The sequence below is a fragment of the Trichosurus vulpecula genome, chromosome 2 (assembly GCF_011100635.1).
Source record: "Trichosurus vulpecula isolate mTriVul1 chromosome 2, mTriVul1.pri, whole genome shotgun sequence".
Classification (NCBI taxonomy): domain Eukaryota; kingdom Metazoa; phylum Chordata; class Mammalia; order Diprotodontia; family Phalangeridae; genus Trichosurus; species Trichosurus vulpecula.
The window spans coordinates 388018302-388042261 of NC_050574.1; the positions used below are offsets into that span (position 1 = coordinate 388018302).

At 39.2% G+C, this 23960-nt stretch overlaps 1 protein-coding gene across 3 annotated transcripts in view; it reads left to right on the forward strand.

The window, feature by feature from the left end:
* Positions 1 to 23960, forward strand: part of CRACDL (CRACD like) — a 142150-nt gene that overhangs the window by 96811 nt on the left and 21379 nt on the right. For all 3 annotated transcript variants that reach the window (XM_036747950.1, XM_036747952.1, XM_036747953.1), the window contains exons 4-7: positions 2827 to 2962; positions 3821 to 3982; positions 13023 to 13250; positions 17889 to 19536. In XM_036747950.1, coding sequence (XP_036603845.1) covers positions 2827 to 2962; positions 3821 to 3982; positions 13023 to 13250; positions 17889 to 19536 — 2174 coding nt within the window. The remainder of the gene's footprint in view (positions 1 to 2826; positions 2963 to 3820; positions 3983 to 13022; positions 13251 to 17888; positions 19537 to 23960) is intronic.

Consider the following 23960-nt stretch of genomic DNA (forward strand, 5'->3'; position numbering starts at 1 on the left):
CCAGTTTGATCAAAAGTATCGTATTTGACTAATACCAATTCTTGTTATGCTTATTTTAGATTGTCGGGGAATATAAACTTTCTTATTTCATTATTTATCTAGCAAACCCTAGCAATAAAACTAAATGTAGTTCCATTATAAATATAATTTATATTATATTATAATATAATATATTATAAATATATATATATATATATATATAAATATGTTACATATATTTATGTAGAATCATAAATTTAGAACTGGAAAAGTCTCCTAATTTTACAAATTAGGAAATGAGGCCCAGGGAGGTCAGTCACACAGGTAGTAGGCAATCAGAGGTGGGATTTGAATCTTGGTCCTCACACTCCAAAGTCTGGTTCTTTCCGCAGTACCAAAGAGCTAGTCCTACATAGCAGATAGACAGCAGACAGCAGACCTCCAACTCCAACCCAAGATATGGGTTCAAGTTTCCCCTCTGCTTTACCTTGGGCTGCATGAATAGAAGCATAGTGTCTAACACAAAAAAGGTATTGGTCCCACTGTGCTCTGCTCTAGTTGAGTCACATCTGGAATGTCATGTTCAGTTAAGGATAAAATGCCTGAGGAATAAGATCATGTCCAGAAGAAGGCAACTAAGATGCTGAGGATATTCTAAAGAGGGGAATCTATGAGTTTGTTTTTTAAGGAAAAAATGTTGATGACTGTATTTCAATATAATTGGTTTCCTTTCCTATCCTATTTTATCTATTCTATCCCATCCTTCTAAAGGGTCCTCAACACACACAAAGAAAGTTAAGAGCCCTAATAACTAAACCATGCCTTGTGAGGATTCACTGAACAAGCTGTATATGTTTACCAGGAAGAAGAGAAGACTTCAAAAGGAATATGATCTCTATATTCATTTTTTTCTTTTCTTTTTTTTCTAATTTTTTTTTTTTTGAGATTTGGTCTTCCTATCTCACCCAGGCTGAAAGTTCAATAGCCATTCACAAACCAGATCCCACTGCTGACAGACATGGAAGCTTTGACCTACTCTGATTCTTACTTAAGCCTGTTCACCCATCCTTAGGCAGTCTGGTGGCCCTCTGCTCCCAGGGTCTCACCTTATTGGTGCTCCAGTCAGGGCAAAAAACCAATCAGCATAGTGTACTGTAGCTCAGAACTCCTGAGCTCAAGTAATCCACCAGCCTCAGCCTTCCTGCCGTAGTAAGGATGGCCACATTAGGCCATAATAAGATTCAAGTATCTGAAGCTTGATGTGAGGAAGTGATTTAATTAAGGTTTGTTCTGTATGGCCCTAACAAGCAAAACTAGGACAAATGCAGGGAGGCAGATATTAGTTCAAATGAGGAAATATTGCCTAACAATTGGAGCTGGGCAAAAGTAACAGACCACGTCAGTGGATCATGTGGCTTCCAACACTAAAGAACCTCACACTAAAGCTGAACCTTCTATGTGCTACATATTTCATATATACATGTATGTATATATGTATGTGTGTCTGTATATATGGTATATGTGTCTGTATATAGATGTATATATATATATACACACACACATATATATACACCCATACCCTTGTATATACATACACTCACATATACAGACCATCTATTGAAGATGTTGTAGAGGGAATTCACACTTAGGGTAAAGGTTGGATTAGATAACCTCCAAGCTTCCTTCTGATTTGGAGATTCTGTGACTCCGTGCCTAGGGGTTGTTTACCATTTGAGTGCTACTTGAAGTCTGGGAGAATGTGAATTCATAGAACTGCACGGACTTCCTCAGGGTGGTATTCATTTTGCAAGCAGTACTTCACAAAATAGCCTTCGAGGCTGTTGGCTGGTTACTAAGGTCAAATTTTCACATGCACAAATACAACAAATTGGCAACATCTTCAGTTCAGTGTAATGAGACAAGCTTTCCTTTCTTCATTGTCAGGTGTCTAAAATAGACCCTTTTCCACCTATTGTTTGACTGGCCATCATTGCTAGGAAAATATGACTATTAATTTCTACATCCTTTATTGAAAATACATACCCCATTTATTCCTCATGAAATCCTGTTCCAAACTAATGCCTTGATTATCTAGTTGGCGGGGAAGGGGAGTATAGATTAGATGCCAGGATAGCAAGGAAAGAATGATCTAAAAAAATTGGTAATATTCCCATAATGCATTTCAGAGTGTACCTCATGTTCCTGTATTACATAAAATTATAAAAAGGGGCCATGGATTTACAAATTTGAAATTTCCGTTCAAATAAGCCAAGACATGGGTGGATATTTTGTATAATCTTGTGACCAGACTATCAGCCAGCCAGTTCGCCCAGCCTGCTGTGCAAACACAGTCTCCAGAATAGCCTCTTTACTTGGGAGCCAGAGCGTCTGCTTGCTTACACACAAGAAATGACTTCATTCTCTCCAGATTTTCCATATAACTTACAGAGTGAAGGGTCAGAACTGAGCTTGGTTATGAACTGTTCTTATTCACTCTGCTTCCTTGGGGTCATCATTTCTGTCCTACTTTTTTATTTTTTTAATAAAATAAAAGTTACATTTTTCCCATCACATATCTCATCTCTACTATGAGAATTCGAGTCTCTGAAGTACCTGACATGTAGAAAGTGTTTCTTAAAGACTGTTTGACTGACTGCCGTGCTCCTAGTGGTCCCGAGGATTGGTCTTTGACAGTACAAAGATGGTGTTGGGAACAACAGTCCCAATATTGTTCTTTTTATGTTGTCAGGCCACAATTACATTTTCTGTGGTTCTTATCACTAAGGCATAGAGTGATTGAGAAAGAATGAAAGCATGTTTAATGTGACCCTATCTCTTCTGTCCTAGAGATCACAAAGGTACCCTGGGGAGCCGAGCCCTTTCACACGACAGCATTTTCATTCCCGAGACAGGTCAAGACCCCCCCAGACCAGCTCGGGTGTTTTCTCAGGAAAATGTATCTGAGAGGATCAGAGCCTTACAGGTAATACTCCAAACAGTGACATATGAAATGTGGAATTTGAGGTATTTCTTTATATTTTACTATGATGATTCGGGTCACCATTTGGATGCTACGCTATCAGTAAGAAGATCATGATTTCATCTCGGGGGCTGGTCTGCTTTTTTATCAGCACAGATCAGAGCCTCTCCACTTCTTAGTATATGATTTCAAGAGTTGTCGTAGCCCCCTAAAATTTTTCTTTTGTTGGGTGGCTGATACTCTAGGAATTCAGTTCAATCTAATCGATGTTTGTTGATTCTCTGCTCTGTGTAAAGTTCAAGGGCTATAAAGAAAAAAGTGAAAAATGGTCCCTGCTTCAAGGGGTTTACATTCTACTGGACTCTCCAAATTTAGGTCATCTGGTGCCTAGTTTACAAGTGTTATCCATTGCCCAGCTCATACCTGAAGCCTTTCCACCTGGGGTTGGACTCATGAGTAATCGGGATACCACTGCCATAGTCTTTGAGGACCCATGCCAAGCCAATACAACAGAGCAGGACTTCATTGGAAGTTTCTCTACTATGAATGCCTTTCCATTCATTGTTAGTAAAATAATTCATTCTCAAAAAATTGTATCCTTGTCCATTCTAAATTACAGTTACAGAATTATTCATTTCTGAGACACTATGATGAAAGGGCATAGACTTTGCAGAATGGGTTTCTTAGTTCAGTCTTTAGTGCTTAGCATGGTGCCTTAGCACAGAGAATACATTTAGTAACATTATTGATTGGATAGGTTATTTTTTGAAAATCAGTTATATCAGCCCCCCCCCCCAAATTCCTGTTAATAAATGTCATGTATCAACTTAAAAGAATATCTCTTTTTTTAAAAAAATTCAGATGAAAATCCAGTATAATGTGAAACTGGGACCCCCTCCTCCATCTGGGATTCCCACTAAACGGGGAGATGATGCTGGCATGAGTTCTGAAGATGATGGGTTACCCAGGAGTCCTCCAGAAATATCTTTGTTACATGATATAAATGCCAGCACAACAGCAAAGGCAAGTATTACCATCAACATCCTGTGCTTTTGACCCATTTCTGTCACAAAGGGCAGCTAGATGTTTCTTGGGACACCTGCTCTTCTTCCTTTTCAGATAAATTTCATAGGGTATATGTATCTACGGTAGGGAAGTACCAGCAGATTTCATTGATTAGATCAATCCTTCGATGGATTGGAGGTAGGGGGGCCATTGACTATACTTGATGTTTATCCTTTGAGCTGAAAGTTGGTCCTTTTTTTAGAGATATGACTCAGAAACCATGATATAGGATGGTGTTAACATGTAGGGGTTGGGTGTCACAATATTCCTTGAAGCACATTTAAGAAAAACACCCTGACAGCAGCCACCTCCTTGGCCAGTGTATGCAACAATCCATCTTCCTAGTCCTCCCACTCTCCAGTGAAGAGAGGGAAGCACTTTTCCTCATCTCTACCCTAGGGCTAACTCTGGTCATTATAATTACATAGCTTTCAGCTTTGTCCTGTTGTTCTTTTATTTGGCTTTGTTGTAGCCATTGTGTATTTTTTTCTTGGTTCTTTCTTCATTTTGCATCAGTTTCTGTCTCTATTAATTAGTTCTTCTGTGACAATGGGCAAATCACTTTAAGCAGCCTGGATTGACTCAACTGTAAAAGAAGGGGGTTTAATCTAGATGGCCTCTGAAATCTTCCAGCTCTAAATCTATGATTATGTGATCGATCTTGTCATAAATCGGTCAGACTAGGTGGCTAGTTTCAGTGAAATGAAACAAATTCTGCCTCTTTTTTCTAGTATGTGTCTGTGAGGTTTGTGAATAATTTGTGTTTCTGGGTAAGCATTGTATGTACATGGCTGTAAGTTCCTGTTTAGGACAAGAGAGTTTTAGGGTTCTGGAATAGAAATATGATAAGGTCAGGATGCCAGAAGGTCAAAAACTGGCGTAGATAAAAATGGATAGGACCATTTAACATCTAACAACAGATTTTTAAGAGTTTTTATGGGCTCATTATGTACCCACACATACACTAGTACCTATATATGTTTATGGGACAGCTAGGTGGTGTAGTAGACAGAGCACCAGGCCTGGAGTCAGAAAGATCTGACTTCAAATCTGGCCTCAGACACTTACTTAACCCCTATTTGCCCCACTTCCTCATCTGTAAAACGGAGACACACTGAAGAAGGAAATGGCAAACCACTCCAGTATCTTTGCCAAAAAAATTCCATGGACAAGTCCATGGGGTCATGAAGAGTCGGACAGCACTGAACAAACAATATATGTTTCTAGAGGCAGCTAGGAGGCTCATCAGGTAGAAAAAAGGATCTGAAGTTAAGAAGACCTCAGATACCAGCTGTGTTAACTTATCTTTCTCAGGGGTAATAATAGCACCTGTCTCTCAGGGCTGTTAAATGAATTTAATGTGATGATATTTGTAAAGCACTTAGTACAATTCCTGCTCCATAGTAGGTGCTTAATAAATGCTGCTTCCTTCCTTTCATGATAGACAACTATATTTTGATATGCGGATGGGAGAATTTACCTTTAGTGTTGTCCATTGGAGCTAGATGAAATAATCTCGATAAGTAACTAAATTCCTAGGTCCAAATGATACAGTTCATTCACTTAATAGCCCAGCTTTCCAAGATAACATTCAAATTTATTCCTACAGCTTTTTGTATATGCAAGTTTTCCAGTGCTCACATGATTGGTATGGGTAGGATTATTACTTAAAACTATATGTAAGTCAGAAAAGCCTTGTAGTTAAAGATATAAACATGAATGATATGTTAAAGGTTTTTTTTTAAGATACTGGAATATATAATCTGGTAAGTCTTTCTTTTACTGTTATACATTGAGTGGATGTTATTTGCATCCATACAGCATTAGGTAAATGTAGTTTTAGGGAGGGAGTTGGTTTCAACTCAGTCTGCTATTTATTGTCCTACAGTTTGCTTACAGAAAAGCAGCCAAGTATAATGGCTTGAGGGCCAGTCTTGAAGCCAGACTTCCTATACATGCTAACGATAGTGCCCCAGACAAATCTCTACAGTAATAAATTACAGAAAGCTGCAGATCTGCTTTGGTAAAAGGAATAAAAAAAAATTTCTCCTCTCACTTTGTGACACAGACAAAATGATGTGACTACAAGTTAAGGGGGAAAAAATCCAACTTCCATGTTGTGCTGGATAATGTATGCAACAGAAACTGAAATTTAGAACACTCCCGTACGGTGAAGTAAAGAGGGGGAAGGAAGTCCTAGTAATGACTAATGGTGGCATTCCCCACTGTATCTTTGGGCTTTTGTTGTGACTAAGCAAGAGGAGACAGAAGACTATATTGCACTGAAACTAGGTCCAGGATATCGATTTCTAGTTTATTGTTTCAGTTCTCTTTTTAGTTTAAGTCCCATCATCTCATTTCTCTTCTTTTAAGGGAAAAGGGAAAGAGAAAGAAAACAAACAACAGAGTGTTGAGAAAATTCTGGCCTGGGAGACCCAGGTTCAAGTCCCAGCTCTGGCACTAACTAGGTTTGGTGACTTTTTGAAAATCACTTAACCTCTATGGTCCTCAATTACCTCATCTGTGAACTGTAGTAATTGAATTAGATAACTTCTGAACTCTCCTTTCCAGCTTTCCCATCCTGTGATTTGCATAGAGTTGGTCTAATTTTTCCTGGTTCCCATATCCATAGCAAACCTTCCTTCTTAAATGCCATGATTCTTTATGATACAGAAGGAATACTGTTAGTACTTCAATTGTAATCTGAATAATATCAAAATAATAACAGCATGTTACTTGAATAGCATAGTATTTAGATTAAACCTTCATTCCTTTTCTGTACCTTTTATTTTTTTTCTATGTTCAAGTTTGGCTTCTTAATATCAAATGCTGTGAGTATTTCATGTTATTTTTGTATTGTCCCTAGGTGTGTTATCTGTCTGTAATCCACCTCATTGTTCATCTTTGACTGAATCTCTCCCTCATTCCATTCCACAGTTCTCTGACCCTCACAGGCATCTTAGCTCTTTGAGTTTAGCTGGAACAGGCAGTGAAGAAGAAGAACAGGTAATTTCTAACTCTATTCATTAAGAGGAATACAAAAATCTAGACCCACAAAAGCTTTAGACATAAATATCACGATGAGCAAAATCAGGATTTTGCCAAGCAGCAGCAAGATTTATGCCAGAATTAACCTTTCCATAGACTGCATTGATTTATAATTCGTACCCTTCTCCCTGTATTCACAGTCCTCTCTTGTCAGTTCTTTTGTTTTTGTAAATATATCTCTTTTCAACATTATAGAAACTTCCCAGAAACACCTGAGCAACGTCCCCTACCCCCCCCCCCCCAATTATATTTCCCTGAAACAGTTCAGCAAAACCACCTGATCGTGTACTTCACCTTTCACTTCTGTAGTTTGCCCGCAGATAACAGAAAGGAAGGATGTGTGGTTGAACTTTAACAATATGGTACAGACGTCTGTATTTAAATGCCACGTTTTAAAAAACACTCCTAGAGTTATTTGACAATCCACACGGCAAGGCACAATGCCAAACTTTATGGCATTAGATAGAATAAATAAAAATATATAAAATAAATATTATAAAGTAACAATAAACGATAGTGTCGTTCAGGGTAATGAAGGGGAGGGGACAGCATCCTCTTTTCCCTTTAGTTATGAGGACCAAATTCTGGTCACTGAAAGGATTCTCTACATACAGAACTAAGCTCGAAGAACAAAATCAATTCAGCTGTTCAAACATGTGATAAAAACAGACTCTAGTTGATTTAATTGTGCTTTAAATCCCAGAGGGATGGGGTTGTATTCTTAGTTTATGCTATATGACACTGTGAGTACTTCAAAGTGTGACTATTATGGTATCATGTTATCAAAGGGGTGTTGTGATTTTTTTTAAAAAATCCATTATCTGAAGATAATTCCACGGTGTCATTTCCTGCTTGAATAGATTATTTTGTTTTTTTCTTTTTTTAAATAATATTTTATTTTTTCCCAATTACATGTAAAGACAATTTTAACGTTCATTTTTTTTTTTAATTTTGAGTTCCAAATTTTCTCCCTCCCTAAGATGGTAAACAATTAATACAGGTTATATATGTGTCATCATGTAAAACATTGAATAGGTTATTTTGTAAACAAATTTTATTTTAAAATGTTATTAATTACTACATGCAATGACCAATGTTTAGGAGATGATTATTTATGGAATTTTCAAAGGAGGTTATTCAGGACAAGGGCCGGTAGGTGGTGCAGTGGATAGCATGCTAAGCTTAGAGTCAGGAAGACCTGAGTTCAAATCGAATCTCAGACGCTCACTAGCTGTGTGGCCCTGGGCAAGTCACTTAACTCTGTTTGCCTCAGTTTCCTCATCTGTAAAATGAGCTGGAGAAGGAAATGGCAAACCATTTCAGTATCTTTGCCAAGAAAGCCACAAAGGTATCATGAAGAATCAGATTCAACTGCAAAATGACTAAAGAACAACAATTTGGTACAGTGGATAGAATCCTGGCTGTGGAGTCAGAGGATCTGGGTTCAAATCCAACTTCTGATTGATAGCTTACTACTTGTGTGCCCTTGGGTAAATTGCTGAACATCCCTAGGCCTTAGTCTCCTCCTCATCTGTAAAGTGAGAAGGTTGGACTAGATGGCATCTGAGGCCTCATCTGGTTTTAGATCTTAGGACATGAAGCCAGATGACAATTTGATTCAGTTCAACAAGCATTTATGAAATAACAAATATGCGCAAAGCTCAACACTGAAGTCAGCCTTTGAATTTTATTTTTTGTAAGTAGTATTTTATTTCTTCCAATTACATGTAAAGATAATTTTCAACATTCATTTTTTTTATAACATTTTGAGTTCCAGATTTTTTTCTTCCTTCCTCCTCCTTCCCCAAGACAAGCAAGGCTTCCAATATGATTCATGCATGTGCAATTATACCAAATACAATTCTGTACTAGTCACGTTGTGAAAGAAGAAACAGAGCAAAAGGGGGAAAAAAGTAGAAAAAAAAACCACCAAAAAGAGTGAAAAGAGGGGATAAGAAATTAAATGGAAATTTTGGGTTTTGCAGAAGCCACAGATCATACTCAGCAGAAAATGTTTAGAAACTCAGAAATGCATAAAATATATGTATTGTATAATATCAACATATTTTATCTTTTAATAGCATATACACAATTTTACTTGGATCTTCTAGGTCATGGGGGGGGAGGGGGAAAGGGGTGTTCGACTGTGCCCCTAATATCCCTGCCCCCACCCTTCCACACCCCTCTCCCTCAATGTGGAAGAGATATCTGTAATGGGCTGCTGTACCATCGACTGCATTTTTTGCAGCACTGTGAGAAAGAGAGACCCCCTAGAGGAATATTGAAAAATAGCGCCTGGGCCCTGATAACAATTAGAGATTTCAGACAGTGTTAACACACCTGTGTTCACTAGCAGCTACAGCCTGCTGTGCTTACCAGAGTATTCACAGTAAGCAGCAACCTTTGTAGCTAAAAAGTGGAGGCTTTCTTTCTTCCAGGACGCAAAAGCTTAAAAAATCCCTGTTTAGAGATCCTCCCTAGATATGGAGGAAATGAGGAAGGTCCCTAAACTATAGCTGCTTACTATTTCTTCATTCCTTTTTTTGGGGGGGGGAGGTGTCAAGCAATAAATTGGTATGTTTTCAAAAAAAATTTTAATTAATTATTATTTAATTTATTTATTTTTAGTTTTCAGTATTCCCTTTTATAGGATTTTGAGTTCTAAATGTTCCCCCTCCCCAAAAGACAGCATGCAATCCGATATAGGCCTACTTCTTCATTCTAGTGACTAATTGGGTTATGTTTAGTGCCCCCTAATCTGGCCCTCCCCACGCCCTTTTAAATCCAGATGACCCCACTTGAATTTACAAAGGTAGGACTTCAGAACTCTATGCTGGGGGTGTGGGTTGCTTTACCCTTGACTCCACTGAGACCCTTTTGAGTCACAATAACCAAACCGAGGCCAGAAGGTGGAGTTTTAGAGATATCCGGAAAAAAGCTTCCTCTCTCTCTGTCTACCTACAGCTCACTTCTCAAAAAAAAACTACAGGATTAATATGGGGAATTGCCCTCTGGGGCTGCCCAGTCCTGCCTAAAACTGTACACAGATGGGTATCTTGATTGCCTCAGGCCTCAAAAACTGTCATAATAACTTAGTTAGAAAACAAAGCCAAGACTGAGATTTAGGTGAAAAGAGAAATTGGTTTCCTTCCAATTTCTTTATATACTTTCCCAGAGGAGTTAAGCAGAGAAAAGGGGTGGGGAGCAGGAACTATTCATGCTTCCCGAGACCTCTTGGTATTGTGCTTCCATGTTTCTTTTTTTTAAGAAGGGAAAAAAAAAAGATTGAAATGTCTCAGTGAGCTCATGCAGGCTTACCAGGCCCTTCTGAGGATCCATCGTGTTTGGGTTGTTTGTATCACACAATTCTCAGTTTCTAATCAATGAGAAAAAGATGCTACTCCCTTTAGTGAGCAACAGTCCTTTTTTCCTTTTTTTTTTTTTTTTAAATAAGTATATACTTGATAGTCTCATTGTGAGGTGCCTGCATTCTGTCTGTAATACAGTAAAATGCTTATTGACTGACTGATAGTCAAGACAGAATTTTTTTTTTTAAACCATTTTTATTATTTCAAGTCAGATAGCAGCCTTGTTCCAGAAAGGCTGATTTTGCCTCTGTGTACGATTAACCACATCATCAATTTCCTGAATCTAGATCATAGGTACTCGTGAGACTAGCCAGCAGTTATTGAGATTTTTTGCCCTTATTTTGGTTTTGTTTTCAGAGTTTCATTTTTTTATTTTATTCCCCCATAAGCTCGTAGATGAGAAAGCAAAAAACAGGACCTAGATGCGTTTGAGTCCTCTTTTCTGCAATTTTTAATCATTTTCTCTCTCTAGCTGATGCAACTAAAATTTGTTTTCATTAGACAAGAGCAGCATCTCATAGACTAATATGATAAATGAATGAAGTAATTTGCCTGCAGGGGACAGCAGGCCCCAAGCCAGTCTCTCAGGTCTTACATTCAGGAGAATATTGTCACCCAGGCTTTGCTGTGCAGAAATGAAATTATTTTCTTATTAGGTCAATCACAAATTTGAACTTTGTTGATTTTCAACATTGCACAGACTAAAATTTGGTGCTGGGATTTTTTGAGGGGGTTTTGGATCCAGGGCTGTCAGTAAACAGATTTTTTTCTCTATACCACAATTTTCCACTAAATACACTGTGGTCTGAATTTTGGTAAAAATTACTGTCTTTCTCTTTGCCCACATTACTTTATATTGATGAATATCTCTGCTAGAGAAACCATCTAGACGTCATTCAATTAAGGAGCCCTGCGAAATAAGATATTTCATAAGGTTGAGAAAGAAAAAAACTTCCAAAGGAAGTTCAAAACTGAAATAACATCCCTTCTCTGAACAAAGTGTCCTCTGTCAGATAGACACACCCAAGTCAGGGAATGTTTGAATCAAAATATTTGTTTAGAAAACACGTCAACCAAGCCTGGTACCATCAAAACCATCAACAGGTTTAAAGCTGAGAAACTGAGTAGTTATCATTTGAATTTACTGTGCTTAGCCAGAGTCATACCTAGACAAACTTAAGAAATTAGTGCCCAGAATTTGTCTTTGGTGACTTTAAACCTTCCGTACCCTGGTAAGGTATTTGTCCCTGGTAAAGAATTAAAGAATAATTAAGACCTTAATAAGAACTTAAGTGAGCACAAGAAGATTTTGGCCTTCAAAAGCTGAGAGAATGAAGCCATTGACATGGAATCATATGTGATGACATAGATGTTCTTTGACTGGTACACTACATAGAGGAACCACTTGGACTGTCAAGCACTGGTCCAGCCTTATTGCTCCATATACAAGGAGAAGCTTTATCTATCACCTCTAATTATTACAAGTAGGCAAGCCCCCTCATGCAAGGGTTTTGGAACAAAGAGTTGGCACAATTCCTGGCCCTAAAGCCTTTCCAGTTCACTGGAAGCCAGGATAGAAGTGGTCTCCTTAATTTATCACTTGAGATTTTCTTAGAAATACATGACCTATTTTCATGTGTTTTATCCAGCATTTTGACTTCCATTTAACATAGTCACAAGATTTGAAGCCAAGAGATGTGGGTTCCATTCCCAGGCCAAATTGTTTGACTTTGGACAAGTTGCTTTATCTCCTTTAGGCAGCTAGGTGGCATAGTGTATTGAATGCTGTACTTGGAGTCAGGAGGACCTGAGTTCTAATCTTGCCTCAGACGCTTGCCAACAGCGTTAGTCTGGGCAAGTTACTTAAATTCTTTCAGCCTCCATTCCCTCCTTTGTAAAAATGAGAATAATAGCAGCAGTTATCTGCAAAGATAAAGTGAAATAAAATATGTGAAGCGTTCTACACTAAATATTGCCCATTAGCTATTATTACTAATATGAAAAATGAATGAAGTAATTTGCCTGCAGGGAACAGCAGGCCCCAAGCCAGTCTCTCAGGTCTCACATTCAGGAGAATATTGTCACCCAGGCTTTGCTGTGCAGAAACAAAATTATTGTCTTACTTATTAGTTATTTTTATAGATATATCTATTATAGATAATTCTCATCTATAAAATAGGGTAAGATCTGACCTACTTACCTCCTGGCCCTGTTGAGAGACTCAAAAAAGAGAATTTAGGTAAAGCAGTTGGTAAACACTAAAGAATGATATGAATTTCATCCCTTATTTGTTATTATTTTCTATTAAGGTATCACAGAATTCTCCCCATCAAATGCCAAATTTAGAATATTTAGAATTAATATTTAGATATAGGAAATAAAAATAATAACGTAAAGACTTTTTGGATGTGATAAACAAATAGAATAAATAAATATTTAGAAAATTTAGAATTCCTTATAAAAAAGACCATGGGACAGTATGAAAACTAAGCACATTAAGAGAAGAGAATTAAATATTTGGAATCTGATTCTTTTGCTTTTTTAGGCTAATGCCCTGAATGTCTTTCCTTTGTTTTTCAAAGGTCCCTTTAAGTTCTTCTTCCAGACCCCTCTCTCCAGACCAGTTTTTCTCCAGACATGCCAGTGATACCATGACCTCTCCACGGACATCTGACAGTAGCCTGTCGCCTCTAGCAGATTTTGATTATCCTCCTGAGTTCTCTTCCTGCCTTGATAACTCTGCAGCAAAGCACAAACTCCTGGTTAAACCTCGAAACCAGCGGTCCAGCAAAATGAGAAGGTTGTGTTCGGTAAGTCATGTCTCACCAAATAGAAGTGGGGCTTGGTACTCTCCGTATGCTTCCAGGGCTGGTTCTTTGATCACTGGAGCAGGGTCAGATGTCTCTGCTCGTTTTCAGCATGCCTACTACTGGATGTGACCACATTGCCTGGGTGACTTGATTGGCCTTAAGAAGAGCTGAGGTGCTGATGTTAGAGTGATTGTCTCCCTTGAAGGAGGAACCTAGTCCTTTCTGGCTGTGGAGATGATGGTGCCAGGAAAAAGAATGGATGTTGGCAGAAAACAATGAGGGTGCTTTATGATGCTTTGACTGAGCTGACCTTTGGTTAGTGAGTTTCTAGCCAGTTTAGTTCTCCTGGGTGGAAAGTTGTTTGTTTTTCCCTAACTTAAGGGAAAACAGACTCCTTTCTTTACATCAATTTCATGTCACTGTTGTTGGATATAGATTAAACTCCCACAGTGCTTTAGGTCCAGCAATGTCAACTTTCAGGAGAGTTGGGGGGCCAAGACGTTTCAGTGCTGTAGGCATTCTTTTTAAAGGACAAAGTAGTTTTTTTCCCCCCTTAAAAGTGTGATAAACTACCTATGAGGTAGTATGCTTTTTCATGGACTAATGTCAACCTAAGTCTTCTTCTAGTAAATGTAGCCCTGTGCAACGTGGAGACAAGAAAAAAATTTATTCACACTTCTTATTCATTGCCACAGACATATGTTTACTGAGCAAACATGAGACGTTTTAAGGACTTTACAAAGCATCCAGTTGATACTGTTGCTCCTGTTCCCTTACTCTTGAATAGTTTACAATCTTAGAAAAAAAAGCAAGATTGGATTGATGAAGAGGGCAGCATATGTACCTCTCTTGGGGTGGTTAGGGGTAGAGGAGGAAGATAGAAAGTGTCAGCTCTTTCCTCCCCGTTCTTTATCTGGGAAGTTTTTGTGTCACTTGGAAGTATACCTCCAAGGATGAAAAGGATTTGACTTAGTAACTAGGGACAGAATAGCTCTTCCAGATGTGGCATTGTCAAGGGCTGGAGAGGCTAGTAGCAAATAAGAATGCTTTGGGGTGGAGTAGGGGAAGGAAAAGGAAAGGAAAGGAATAAGGCTTTATGTACTGCCTACTGTGTGCTACACACAGCGCTAAGTACCTTTTTTTAACAATCATTATCTCATTTGATCCTCAAAATAAATCTGAGCGGTAAGTACTGTTATTATCCCCATTTTACAGTTGAGGCAAACAAGTTAAATGACTAGCCCAGGGTCACAGCTAGTGTCTTGAGGCCAGATTTGAACTCATATCTTCCTGACTCTACACCCAGCGCTATTATCCCTTGTACCATCAACTGCCCCCTTAAGGAGTGGAGGCAGGGACCCTGGAGTTTCCAAGAACTGAGTTCCTTTCTCTAGTATATGGTGGAGGACCGTGGCTAATTTTCCCTTCTTTTGCCACTTTGAAGGCTGGTATTCAGCTTTAGAAGCCATCTTTGGAAATGTTCATCCCAGCCCCTCCACTGCTCAGACACTGGGCAGCCTTTGTACAACTGAATTCCTGTACTGTCTTGAATCAAATGCTGGGTCATTTTTGTGGTAGGCAAAAACTGTTAGTAGAATATTTATTTCTCTCCTTAAATGTATTTTGTCACTTTTGACTACAGATTTCTTGAGTTTGGAGATTTCTGGATGTAACCCTGAAGCACTGTATACATATTCTTGTGCATTAGATAGCTACTTATCCGATAAAACCAGACTCAGGTCAAAATGCGTTTATTATTTGATATTTCTATCCAAGTAATTAAGAATATGGGACTGTTTTGAAAAGTCTACATTCTTGCTTCTTCTGCCAGCTTCTCCTCTTAGGATATTACTAATATAGCTTCAGAGCTGAAAGAAACCTTAGGATCATTTTATCCAATACTCTCATTTTACAGATGAGAAAACAGATGCCCAAAAAGAAATGATTCATCACAGGGTCACAGAAGGTAGTAAGCAGCAGGGCTGGGATTTTCACAATACTATGATTTAGACCTCTGGATCTGAGATGTTCTAGGAGACCAGAAAATATGGGAACTGTCTCATAGCAATCAATGCCAATCTACAAATATGTAGTAAGTGCCAGCTCTGTGCAAGGTAGTATAGAGAATAGCAAAACATATAAGATATCGTTCCTGCCTTCAGGGAGTTTATAGTGTAGCTCTAGAGAGGACAAATGAATAGTGAGCTAATATAGATCCCTCTAATATTATTTCAGCCTTCCACTAAAGTAATCACGATGTAAGTGATGTCTCATGGTTTCAAGGTGATCCTGAATTTTCAAAGACTATGCCAGCGGAATACAAGCTATGCCAGAACTTGGCAACTTAGAAAAGATTTCAAATACAGACCAGGCAATGGACCGTGTGCCTGTTATCTGCAAACAAGCCTTGCTTAATTCAGAGAGATTCATCCCCATGTTGACAGCTGAGCGATTTGGGGGTTTGGGCCATGGCAAATCTCAGAGACTGTTTCCTAAAATGTAGAATGATTGTGATCTGTGTTGGCAGAGGGAGTATCCACATCAACAAAATTACATATCCTTGTAGTATGATTTTAGCAGGATAACATTGTCTGACCCAAAGGAGAAGACCCTTATGAATTAGTTTTTGCTTATATACTTTATTCTATTTCGTGATTTGTTTCTTAATCATGATGTATCTATTGAATAATGAGGTGAAAAATCCAGAAGTAATGAAATGAAAAGTCTAAATGCATGAGAAGAGGAAAAAACTAAGGCCAGAACATAAGAAGTAGTCTGAATGTCTTAGAGAAAAGACTGTACTAGCCGGGCATGGTGATGCACTCCTTTAATCTCAGATATCAGTGAGGCTGAAGCTGGCACTTCTCATGAGTTCAGGAATTGTGAGCTGCTGCGCACTGCGCCAACTAGGCATCCACACTAGGTTCAGCATCAATATGGGACCAACCCCTTCCCCTGCGGAGAGGGAATTCACTAAGTTGCCTAAATAGGGACCATTTAGCCCAAGTTAGAAACAGAGCAGATCAAAAGCTCATTAGTGGCATCAGTCTTATAAATAGCCCCTGCACCTTCAGCCCGGGCAAGATAGGGAGACCCAGTCTTTTAAAAAGACTTAAAAAAAGAAAGAGAAAGGAGGGAAGAAAAGAAAAAAGGACACTCTTGATGCTACTACAGAAGAAAAGCATTATCTTTTAAGTACCAGAAAATTATTAGAATGAAAGCTGCTCAAGCAGAAATTTTCAAGCTTTTGATCACATTTGGTTCGAATTCTTTTAGCCATGTGATCTTGGAGAAGGTGTGTTTTTTTTCAACCTTCTTGAGCCTCAGTTTCCTCATCAGTAGAAGTAGAAAAAGTCAGACTAGATGTTCACTGAAGTCCTCTATTTTTATTATATTCTCTGATTCCATGATATAAAAATAATACTAACAATATAAGGCAGGAGTTGGTGTATCTAGTGAGTGGCATAAACAATAAGATCTCTTTTTTAATAGAATTTTATTTTTTCTAACACATGTATAGACAATCTTTAACATTCATTTTTCAAAAAATTTTGAGTTCCAGATTTTCTCCCTCCCTTCCTCCCTTTCCTCTCCCTAAGAGACTAAGCAATTTGATATAGGTTATTTATATATGTGCAATCATGTAAAGCATATCTCCATATTAGTCATGTTGTAAAAGAAGAAACAAACTAAAAGAAAAAAAACATAAAAAAAGAAAGTGAAAATAATATTCTTCAATTTACATTCAGACTCCATCAGTTTTTTCCTCTGGATGTGGATAGTATTTTCCATCAGGAGTCCTTTGGAATTATCTTGAATCAAACAAGAAGATCTCCTAAAGAGATTATTGAATTATCTTTCTTTCCTCAACCATTGAGTAGCATTTTGGAGCTATATAATGTAATATAAATAAACATTTATATTCTTACAGTATTTATTACAATTACTTTATATTACATGGTTTTACATATGTAATTACTTCCAGAATGTAAAGTCCTTGAGAACAGGGACCATGTGTTAACTATTTTCCTATCTCCCCCATTACCTAGCCCAGTGCTTTGCGCATATTAGGTGCCTAATCAATGATTGTTGAACAAATGAATGAACAAGTGAATTCAGAAGAGAAAAGGGTCATGATCCTCAACTAGGAATCTTTCACCAAGTAGATAGAACTTAAACTGAGATTTGTAGGACTTGGATAGATCAAGAGATGGGTATTCTGGGCACAAAAATGTGTAAGGTAGCAAAGAGCATGGCCTGACTTATAGGAAGAGATCATAGTAGGGAGAGAGATCACTAGAGATAGGGAGAACAGTTAGGAGCCAGTCCTGTGATTCACCTTTAAAAAAAAATTCACAGAGGTTTCTAGGGTGCAGTTATACAGTTGCACTTGTTTGAGACTCCAAATAGGTAAATTGTATAGGAGATTGAAAAAAGATGCTTTAATTTCTTTGTTTAGCATTTTCATTTACAATTATGTCTGCATGAGGGTACTATTTTCTAAAATATCATGAGTAGTGAGAGGAGGGTTTTTTGAAGAGATCTCAGAACTAGAGGAGGAAATCCAAATTAAAAAAAAATAACTCCATAAATGTTTAAAGTAGTGATAAAATCTAACATATCCTGTATTTCTTGCAGCGTGCACAGTCAGAGTCTCTAAGCGATCTGACTTGTACCCCAGAGGAAGAGGAGGAAGATGGGAAACAAATGACCAGAGACCATAAAGATGAGAATTCCAGTTACAGCCAGGAGGAGATGATGGACAAGGAGACTGTAGCAAATAGCCCAGAGATTTTGAGACCAGAGAAGCCTGAGGAGCCTTCTCAGAGCCAAGAGAACCAAGATGAAAAGCCTGCGGTACTCCAGGCTCCTGATTTATCTGCCAGCACACAGGAGTTGTCATCACTAGTAAATAACCCTGAGACCACAATGGAAGTCAGTGGCTCAGAGTCAGACCATTTACTTTCTTTAGATCCCCCTTCTCTTCCAGAAAACTCCACACCTCCTGCTCTAGATGAAGAACAAAGCAAAGTAGCATCTCCCACACCGGTGTCTTCTCCTACAAGGAGCATTTGTGAGGAGTTGGTTTGTACACTTAGTGAAGTCCAAAATCAGTCTTCTGCCAGCCCTCTAGATATGCCCTCTCCAAAGGCTATTTCCAACACTACTGCAATTTCATCCAGTTTAGATTGTTCAGAAGAGAATATACAGGGATCAAAAGACAGCCTGGACATGGCCGATGGTGGGGAATCAATGAAAGAATCCACAATAACGCCTGGCCTGGGCACCCAGTTACCAAAGAGTTGTTTGAAAAACAAAAGCTCTTCAATCACCTCAAGTCCCAGTGTTTCTCCCATTCCTCCAGGTCCCATGTCACCACAGCTGGGACCTGCCGCCTGGCACCTGGAGAAAAAGACCACCCCTGAAGAGGTCCCCAAGTCTGAGCAGCAAGGCTCTCCTCCCACAACTCCCAAGGGAGGGCTGTCAGAAGGTAAACTGGAAAGGGGAGCCAGTGAAGTGAGGAGCTCGAGAAAATTCTCTGTGTCTTCCTCCTGGGAGAGACCAAAGGCTAGCAGCCTCTATCTGAAAGAACATTCAGGCAGCGAAACTCCATCAAACACAAAATTGTCCTTGCTGAAGATGAACCTGGCCTCAAGAAATGAGGTGACCAGGGATAATCTTCAGATGAACGCTGAACACCAGGAAGGGAAATTGGGCATTATGAAACAGGCACTCCCAGTCGAGAGTGACTCTCAGAACTCTGTAGGCAGAGAGGGTGACCACACTGGGCTGAGCTGTGTATCCCCGGCATCTAGTGCCGTACCGGCAAAGGCAGATCCTTGTCCACAGTTACCGAGTCAGCCTGTCATTGAAGACAAAAACCCCTTTCAAGTCAAACTCCGGTCCACCTCGCTGTCTTTCAAATATAGAGATGGATCTTTCCCAGAATCAAAAGGAATGAAGCGATACAGTGCAGAGATCAGGGTGGAGAAGGGAGGGTTGACTTTGCTTTCAAAAGATGAAAAAACTCAAATCAAAAGACTATCGGATATAAGTGCGAGTAGTCCTTTAAATGATAAAGTGAAGGGTAAAGCCAAGTCCTCAGAACAGCTTAGTCACAAGCCTCCATTACCCAAGAAACCTGTTTTGCAAACTATAACTACTCCCCACTCTCATACACTCCCTCCTGGAAACCTTGAAAAACTGGACAAATTAAGCAAGTCTCCAGAATCCAGAAATGAAACTAAGGCCTTGGAGAAAAAGTTGTCTCTTCACAAAGTAGCTGGTAAGGATGCTGATCATGTGTGAGTCTGCTTTAGGATGGAGGTGATTCTGAAGTCTTCCAGTGTGAGCCCTTTGAAATTTCTTCTTTGAGTTAGAGCATACACGTGTGCAAACAGGAACATTTCAGGAATATTTGAAGAGTAAATAAAAAAATTCTTTTCAACTTCACAGAGAAATGTTTGTTGGCTTAAGGGAGCTGGGAGACGGGGAAGTAGGGAAAGAAAAAGGTCAAGGAAGTAAAAGTAGAAAAAAAATTCATACTGTATTTGTCCCAAGTATAGAAGATTCAGGTATATAGAAAGAAGACGGCAATGAAAATGTAAAAACTTAGGAAAAAAACGAATTCCTTGACAGGAGACAGGGCACTAGTAAGTGAATTTTCTGCTATGTGTCAGTCCACAACTTCCAGTTTAGCACCTTTTAAGATGTCAGCAAGGTCTAGGTTCCCTAGATAAATGATTTCCTGTAAAATTATTTACACTCAATGATCCAGATTCATCTTCTTGTTGTATATCTTTTCACATCATACCTTTCTCCTCAAAAAACTTCAATAGCTCTCCATCGCCTTTTCTAATGAAGTATAATCTGATCCCCATCCAAAGTCTTTCACAGCTTCTCTGAGACTTACCTTTCAGTCTTACCCAATACTATTGCCCCTCATTTCATCCAAATGGTACTACTCACAAGTTACTATTCTAATCGTGACTTGTCTGGTTTCCATACCTTGGTTCATTCTGTCTAAAACCAAATTTAGGGATCTGCAATTGAGACTTTTCCCTTGGGTGCTTCCTCCCCCAAAGGCGTGCCATTTACCCCTCACATCCTCTTCATCATCCTTGCATTGATGCAAGCCCTTTTACTTTACTGGTGTCAGGGCCACTAATCCTAGAGGTCCCATAGTTGTGGCACTTCTCCCCACCAAAACCATTTCAGAGGCATCAGAGGATTCTCTGGGAAGTAGTTTACACTTCTCTTTCTCTCTTTCTTTCTCTCTGCTTGCCTCTCTCTTTCTCTGAGTATGCACATGCACACACATGTGTGTACATGCACACACACACATACCATCACTCAGCAAAAGATTCCTAGTTATGGTTCTGATTTTATAATCCATACCTGGAAGGGACTTCCTCCTGCTTCCCTTCCCCATACCTCTGCTTATTAAAAACTTTCTCTGCCTTCAGGGTCCAATTCAGGTGTTATATCCTTCACGAAGATCTCTCCCAAATAAAAAGTTTTTCTCTCTTCAAATTTCTCATGATGCTGTACCTACCTTCTTGCCTTTTTCATAACTCTTCTTGTGCCATTCTCCTACTCAAAGCCCTTCAAAGGCTTCCTTATTGTCTATGGGATTAAACCAGAACTACTTAACTAAGCATTTTCAAGGTCTTCCATGTTCTGGTCCCAACTATCTTTCCAGCCCCATCTTCCACTATACCTACCATTCCATTTCAAATACTGAATTCTTTGATGTTTCCTAAATATACCACATGATATCCTGCCTTGGGGTTCATGATCTCACTGACACACACCTGTTGAAACCCTACCCATCCTTCTAGGCCAAACTCAAATGCCAATTCTATCATCTAGCCTTCCCTGATTATACTCAATCAGATGTGATCTACTCCATCTCTGAATTCGAGGAGTGTTCTGTTCAACCTCTCTCATGGAATTTATTCTTTTTCTGCCTCACTTTATAGTTATTTGCATTCTTTTTTACTTTCTTTCCTCTCCTCAATTATAAGCTTCTTGAGGTCTGTGTTTTCTTTATCTTTGTGCCTAGCACAACATGTTGCTTCAAAGGAGGTGCTGAATAAGTATTTCTCAAATTGGATTGTATGTGTTTGACAAGGCTGATTAAGTTTTATTTGCAGTGATCCAGATGAACAAAGTATTCTGTTGGATATGTGCGTTTGATTCTGCCACTGCTAGCTTCTTATTAGGAGCAAAGATGCCAGAGAGTAAAATTATAGTCTTTTCAGTTCATCATTGCCAAAGGACTGTGTGAATGGTGTTTGTGTGTTTTTGTGTAAGAGATGAGATGATGTCTGTGGTGTAACAGAGAGACAGAAACAATCAATAAAAATTTATTAAGTGCCTACCATGTGGTATTACTAATGAAACAACCCTCCCCAACACACACACACACAGAGCACTGCATCCTTAACCCCAGGATCCTCATAAGCTTCTAGCTTTATAATAACTACTCAAAGGGCTTGAATACCCCCATCAAAGGAAATGAACTTAGGGTTGCTAGAGAGACAATGCCCCAGCATCCCAGAGGAGTTGCTAATATGTAACTCTCAGACTAATACCCCAAAGCTCTGGGTTTCAAAAACCAGGTTCATTTGGGGAGGGGCTTTTGCCCCAAATCTTTTCTCTTTGTCTGGTTTTGCCCTCAAAAAGAATTCCTCCTCTCAACTTCAAAATGTAGCTCATGTCCAGATCTCCATGGATGTGAGTATGTATAAGACAGCCTTCTTGTATTCCCACACACAATACAGGGAAGGGGAATAAGCGTTTTACACACTTACTGTGTAACAGACACTGTGCTAAGAAGTTTTATAAATATCTCATTAGATCCTCACAACAAACCTGGGAGGTAGGTGCTATTGTAGATTCCCATTTTATAGTGGAGGAAACTGAGGCAGGCAGCAGTTAAGTGACTTGCCCAGGGTCACACAGATAGCGTCCAATGCCAGATTTGAACTGAGATCTTCATGACTTCAGGCCCAGCAGGCTATCTATCGTATCACCTAACTGCCTCAATACAGCAAACATAAACATAAACAACAAATACATATATAAATATTATATATACATATATACATTTCTTCTCTAATGATTCCTACTTTTCTCCCAAGGACCCACATAGTTCTCCAGGCTCATGGTACCATTTTGTGGTGTAGACTCCCCTTGGAAGGAAACGAACATGAGATTTCTAAAAAAAGCAAATCTCCAATATCTCTGAATTCCCAAGATATAATGTATGACCTATAATTGCAACCTGTGAATTTCGTGGGCCAGGTTACATCTTAGAGATGACTACAGACTGCAGAACAATATATGTGTGTATGTGTAACATATACACACACACACACACACACACATATACGTGTGTGTATATATGTATAGATGATGCTTCATTACCTAGCAAACCTGTATGCTTTCCCACTGGGGATGAGGGAAGCTTGATTTGTTTTCTTTTTCTTTTGTTTTTATTGTTGTAGGTAGTTTTTTGTTTTGTTTTTAAACTTTTTTGTTCCATTTGTTTTTGGGGGCTTGGGGTAGACTTTTAAAAGCAGCAAGGCAGATGAGAGCCTAGAGGAACTTTATATGTTGGGAATAAGGATAAGGTTAGGCCCGTGCAGCTACGGAAGGTCCGGACACATAAAATTGATGAGCATCTCAGAATTGTGCATCATGGGCACTGCACTGGGGAAGGCAACCAGGAAGGCAGGTAACTATTGGCTAAACTCCTTGGAGAAAGACTTCTACTATCTCCACTTCCTCTCCTCTCACTCTCTTCTCTCTGTAGTCTATCTTTCCTCCAGCTGAAACTGCCTCTGGAAATTTACCAGTGACCTCTCCATTGATCCTCAATCCTTATCCTCCTCAACCTCTATGGAGCCTGTGACACTGCTGATCAAATGCTTCTTTCTTTCCGTGATAATATTCTATCCTGATTCTCCTCCTACTTATGTTGACTGTGCCTTCTCAGTCTCCTTTCTTGGTTTTTTATCTTAGATCATGCCCACCAACCTTAGATATTCCCCAGGTCCTGCCCTAAGCCGTCCATACTATTCACTTGGTGAATTTAGTTATCATCTGTAGGCAAATGATTCTCAGATTGATTTATTTAGTCCTAACCTCTCTCCTGAGGGGCAGCTAGGTGGTGCAGTGGGTAAAGCACTGGGCTTGGAATCAGGAAGACTCATCTCCCTGAGTTCAATCTGGCCTCAGACACTTGCTAGCTGTATGACCCTGGGCAAGTCATTTAACTCTGTTTGGCTCAGTTTCCTCGTCTATAAAACGAGTTGGAAAAGGAAGTGGCAAACCACTCTAGGATCTTTGCCAAGAAAACCCCAAATGGTGTCATGGGGAGTCAGACATGACCGAAGAGCAGTAACAAGAACAGTCTCTCTCCTGATCTCCAGTCTTGTATCTCCAACTACCTTTCAGGCATGTCCAAAACTGAACACATCATCTTTTCCCCCTAAACCTCTCCTCTGCCTAACTTCCCTAATATTATTGATGGCACCACTATCCTCCTAGTCACTCCAGGTCAAAGCTTAGGTGTCAGCCTTGACTCCTCAAACTCTTTTATCCCACCCCCCCAATCCGATCTATTGCCAAAAACTGCACATTCCACCTCTGCAACATCTCTTGTAGATGCCATCTTCTTCTGACGCTGGTACCACCCAGGGT